Source organism: Globicephala melas, chromosome 6, assembly GCF_963455315.2.
Source record: "Globicephala melas chromosome 6, mGloMel1.2, whole genome shotgun sequence".
Classification (NCBI taxonomy): domain Eukaryota; kingdom Metazoa; phylum Chordata; class Mammalia; order Artiodactyla; family Delphinidae; genus Globicephala; species Globicephala melas.
Window position 1 is genome coordinate 2,408,010 of NC_083319.1, and position 3,804 is coordinate 2,411,813.

At 55.3% G+C, this 3,804-nt stretch overlaps 1 protein-coding gene and 5 non-coding genes across 7 annotated transcripts; all 6 read left to right on the forward strand.

Annotated features, from left to right (window-relative positions):
• The first annotated feature begins 60 nt into the window (after positions 1-60).
• Positions 61-3,616, forward strand: RPL7A (ribosomal protein L7a). 2 transcript variants are annotated; one of them, XM_030838346.3, is made up of 8 exons: positions 61-92; positions 685-805; positions 1,376-1,525; positions 1,826-1,966; positions 2,164-2,243; positions 2,563-2,693; positions 3,208-3,277; positions 3,450-3,616. In XM_030838346.3, the coding sequence occupies exons 1-8, from the start codon at positions 90-92 to the stop codon at positions 3,552-3,554; spliced, it is 801 nt and encodes a 266-aa protein (XP_030694206.1). In that variant the 5' UTR covers positions 61-89; the 3' UTR covers positions 3,555-3,616. The 2 variants fall into 2 exon arrangements, with proteins under 2 accessions (XP_030694206.1, XP_030694205.1); XM_030838345.1 differs by lacking the exon at positions 61-92 and adding an exon at positions 517-585.
• LOC115843024 (small nucleolar RNA SNORD24) lies at positions 462-536 on the forward strand. Its single transcript, XR_004035566.1, has one exon. It is a non-coding gene; the product is annotated as a small nucleolar RNA SNORD24 (small nucleolar RNA).
• LOC115843014 (small nucleolar RNA SNORD24) lies at positions 1,227-1,297 on the forward strand. Its single transcript, XR_004035556.1, has one exon. It is a non-coding gene; the product is annotated as a small nucleolar RNA SNORD24 (small nucleolar RNA).
• Positions 2,012-2,086, forward strand: LOC115843021 (small nucleolar RNA SNORD36). The gene has a single exon (XR_004035563.1). It is a non-coding gene; the product is annotated as a small nucleolar RNA SNORD36 (small nucleolar RNA).
• LOC115843022 (small nucleolar RNA SNORD36) lies at positions 2,420-2,492 on the forward strand. The gene has a single exon (XR_004035564.1). It is a non-coding gene; the product is annotated as a small nucleolar RNA SNORD36 (small nucleolar RNA).
• LOC115843023 (small nucleolar RNA SNORD36) lies at positions 3,046-3,113 on the forward strand. Its single transcript, XR_004035565.1, has one exon. It is a non-coding gene; the product is annotated as a small nucleolar RNA SNORD36 (small nucleolar RNA).
• Positions 3,617-3,804: the final 188 nt, after the last annotated feature.

Genomic DNA, 3,804 nt, shown 5'->3' on the forward strand with positions numbered 1-3,804 from the left:
CCGCACAGGCTTTAGTTCTCGCGATCTCCGAGGTCGCATACATATTACCCACAATTCCCTTTCCTTTCTTTCTCCGCCAACCGTTCAAGATGGTGAGTGTCCTTGGTGCCAGCGATGCTGGCTTTCGGATCCGGGCTCTATCCGCTGCCATCCTTCTCGAGGCGTGACTGCGCAGGGATCCCTCCACGGCCCAGCGCGAGAGGAGCCCCGCGGGGCCTCGCCTAGAGGCACTGGGGCCGCATGGACTCCTCGGCAGCCGGGTCTGGGGAGGAGGAGGATCCGGGGTGCGCAGCGCCGCCATGCGGGTTCGAGGCTGACGGGGCCGAGGCGCTCCAGCGCCCCGTGGGCTCTTCCGTCCCGGGGGCCGCCTGGGGGCTTGGGCAGGGGGTTCTCAGTCTGTCTGCCTCTGCTGTTTGGAGCCCGCCGCACTCCGAAAGGGGCCGCGGGGCTGCCGAGGCTCGTGCAGATGATGTGAAAGAATATTTGCTATCTGAGTGATGGTGAGGACGTCCCTAACCACCAAGATCGCTGATGCACGAGCGGGGGGGCGGTCGCCGGGCTCGCGGCGCCTGCGGCTGGGGCCAGGTTTGCTCACGGGGATGTTGGGGCCGGCTCGGGACCCACCCCTCTTCAGAGAGACTGTTGGGGAGGCGGCGGTTGAACTGGGTGTTTCCTTTTGCCCAGCCGAAGGGAAAGAAGGCCAAGGGTAAGAAGGTGGCCCCGGCCCCCGCGGTGGTGAAGAAGCAGGAGGCCAAGAAGGTGGTCAACCCCTTGTTCGAGAAAAGGCCCAAGAACTTTGGCATTGGTGAGTAAGAGACGGGAAATGTTGAAAACGGCTGCTTAGATGGTATCCCCCAACGAAGAAAAGCGGCTGGTTGAACAGAAGGTTATGTTTTGGTCTTGCTAGACTTCAGTGAGTTTGGAGTCGAGGCTACTTGGATGGGGATTCTCGCGTTTTGGCCGCTTTCTAGCTGTAACCCGGCTCGGTTCTTAATCTCTCCCTTTGAGACGGGGCAGTGACGGCGCATCCTTCGTGGCCGCACTGTAAGCGCCTGAGCGTGGGGCAGTGTGGAGCCCAGATACTGGCCTTGGGGTTCAGCGGGGCCGTCACGAAACCAGCTCTGCCGGAGCAGAGGCGATGGGGCTGCGGTACCGACACACGCCTCGGCTGCTTGTTGAGTGAGGAGAGGGGTCGGTAGTGTCCCCCGTGATCCCAGGTGTCTGTGTGCAGGTGATGCAAAAGAATGTTTGCTGAGACGTGGTGATGCCCTTTTAAAGCACCGAGATCGCTGACGCACCTACGCCCTTCTGAGTGGCCCTGAACACGAACTGGACAGGGAGTTTGAGCCTCACGGTGTTGCCCTTTACTTCTCAGGACAGGACATCCAGCCCAAAAGGGACCTCACCCGCTTTGTCAAATGGCCCCGCTACATCCGCCTGCAGCGGCAAAGGGCCATTCTCTATAAGCGGCTGAAAGTGCCTCCCGCCATTAACCAGTTCACCCAGGCCTTGGACCGCCAAACAGGTGAGGTTCTGTGGCAGAAGCGCAACGTGGGCGAGGGATTTCTTGGGCACGGTTGCCACCTTTACTTGGACACCGGTAGAGCTGGGGCCTGTAAAGGGGCAGGGGTATCTTCAGTGCGTTAGTTTATTAAAACTTAGGATCCTTTGTCTAGTTTCCAGAACGCGATATACTGAAGAGATAACGTATACGACCTGAGATCTCTTGAAGTGCACTTGTGTTCAGGACAGTGACCTAGCATTCGTACGGTTAAGTGATGTAATCTTTTAAACTCTCGACCTGAACTGGCGGTCTTTTTTTCAGCTACTCAGCTGCTTAAGCTGGCCCACAAGTACAGACCAGAGACAAAGCAAGTGAAGAAGCAGCGGTTGCTGGCCCGAGCTGAGAAGAAAGCTGCAGGCAAAGGGGATGTCCCCACCAAGAGGCCACCTGTCCTCCGAGCAGGTGAGTGGCCCCGCCTTGAAGAGGCTGAATGGTGGGGCAGGCTCTTGGCGATGATGCATGAACTTCTTCACCTGGAATCGCTGTGAAGAGTAAAATCCGAGCTTTTTAACCCTGAGTCATGGCGGGGCCCCCGGGGCAAGTGCTGTTGTGCCCAGAAGCCCCACCCCGCTGCCACACAGACTGCTTGTATGTTCTAGGGGTTAATACTGTCACCACCTTGGTGGAGAACAAGAAGGCTCAGCTGGTGGTAATCGCACATGACGTGGATCCCATCGAGGTACGGGTGACTTGTTCGCAAGCGTTGACTGCTGGACTGAGATTGGTTGGGTCCTTGTTTGTACCAGGAAGAGAGCTCAAAGCTAAATACTCAGTCTGGCAGAGGCCCTGGCAGGGTGGGGAGCACTGTCAGCTTTCCGTCTAAGGAGTCCTGACAGGGGAGCCATCTCGTGGCTATTGCAATGATGTGATACTCTCACTGAATTAAACCTTGAAGTACAAGTGTAGGAGCTTTTTAACCCTGAGCAATTGCTACCACGTTAGCTTTTAAGTTACTGCTTTTGCTCAAGATACTCTCTAGAGCTAATGCTGTCTTCCAGCTGGTGGTTTTCCTGCCTGCCCTGTGCCGTAAGATGGGGGTTCCCTACTGCATCATCAAGGGCAAGGCCCGGCTGGGACGTCTGGTCCACAGGAAGACCTGCACCACGGTGGCCTTCACACAAGTCAACTCGTAAGTGTGCAGTGTAGCCCAGAATTCCCAAGAATCACTAGGGGACAGCCTTCCCCCACCCCCAAGTTTGCTTAATTTCTCGGGATCTTAGCTTAAAGACCAACCTTAAAATACTTTTTTCGGGCTTCCCTGGTGGCGCAGTGGTTGTGAGTCCGCCTGCCGATGCAGGGGACGCGGGTTCGTGCCCCGGTCCGGGAAGATCCCACATGCCACAGAGCAGCTGGGCCCATGAGCCATGGCCGCTGAGCCCGCGCATCCAGAGCCTGTGCTCTGCAACAGGAGAGGCCACAGCAGAGGCCCGCGTGCCGCAAAAAGAAAAAAGAAAAAAAAAAGAATACTTTTTTCTGAACCTTTGCCGATGATGGTTATGAATTTCTTCACCTGAATAAACCATGTTGTCATGTTGTCATCTGAGGCAGAAGGTTTGTGTTGGAGCTAAAAAGGAAGTCGCTGATGCTTTCTGGAAGGGTAACTGAGAGGCCAGTGACTCCCATTTTCCCCTCTGCCTTGTTAGGGAAGACAAAGGTGCTCTGGCTAAGCTGGTGGAAGCCATCAGGACCAATTACAACGACAGATATGACGAGGTAGGTGGCACACTCACACAGAACGCTGTCTTCTGGTAAGCTGCGTCTTTAGTCAGAAACAGCCTGGCGCTCGGCTCTTTCTGAGCAGTTGTATTTGCCAGTCAACTTGGAACAACCCAGTAGAAGTGCGTGAAATGACCTGCCAAGCTGACTGCCTGTCTTCTTGTTACAGATCCGCCGTCACTGGGGAGGCAACATCCTGGGTCCCAAATCAGTGGCTCGCATCGCCAAGCTGGAAAAGGCAAAGGCCAAAGAACTGGCCACCAAACTGGGCTAAGTGTACACTATTGATTTTTCTGTACATAAAAATAATAATAATAAAAAAAACCCTCTTCTTCAGCCAGTGTTGGGCATTTTGGGCTAAGAGGTTGGGACAGTGGCAAGTGAACCCTGCGTCCTTATCCCTCATAGGGCAGCACTTGTGTGTTGGTCCAGTTTTGAAAAGGCCAAGCAGTACTTGAATACGCTGAACCAAGCCCGGGTCTTAGATGGACTAGTTCATTTGGGTGGAAGGAAGGCGCTACACA

What these genes read in the sequence shown, in the direction of transcription:
- RPL7A (XM_030838345.1), top strand. Translation starts at nt 532, where the DNA reads ATGCACGAGCGGGGGGGCGGTCGCCGGGCTCGCGGCGCCTGCGGCTGG. An exon ending in GCCCAAGAACTTTGGCATTG is followed by an intron (nt 806 to 1,375) that starts GTGAGTAAGAGA and finishes TTTACTTCTCAG; the next exon opens with GACAGGACATCCAGCCCAAA. An exon ending in ACAACGACAGATATGACGAG is followed by an intron (nt 3,278 to 3,449) that starts GTAGGTGGCACA and finishes TTCTTGTTACAG; the next exon opens with ATCCGCCGTCACTGGGGAGG.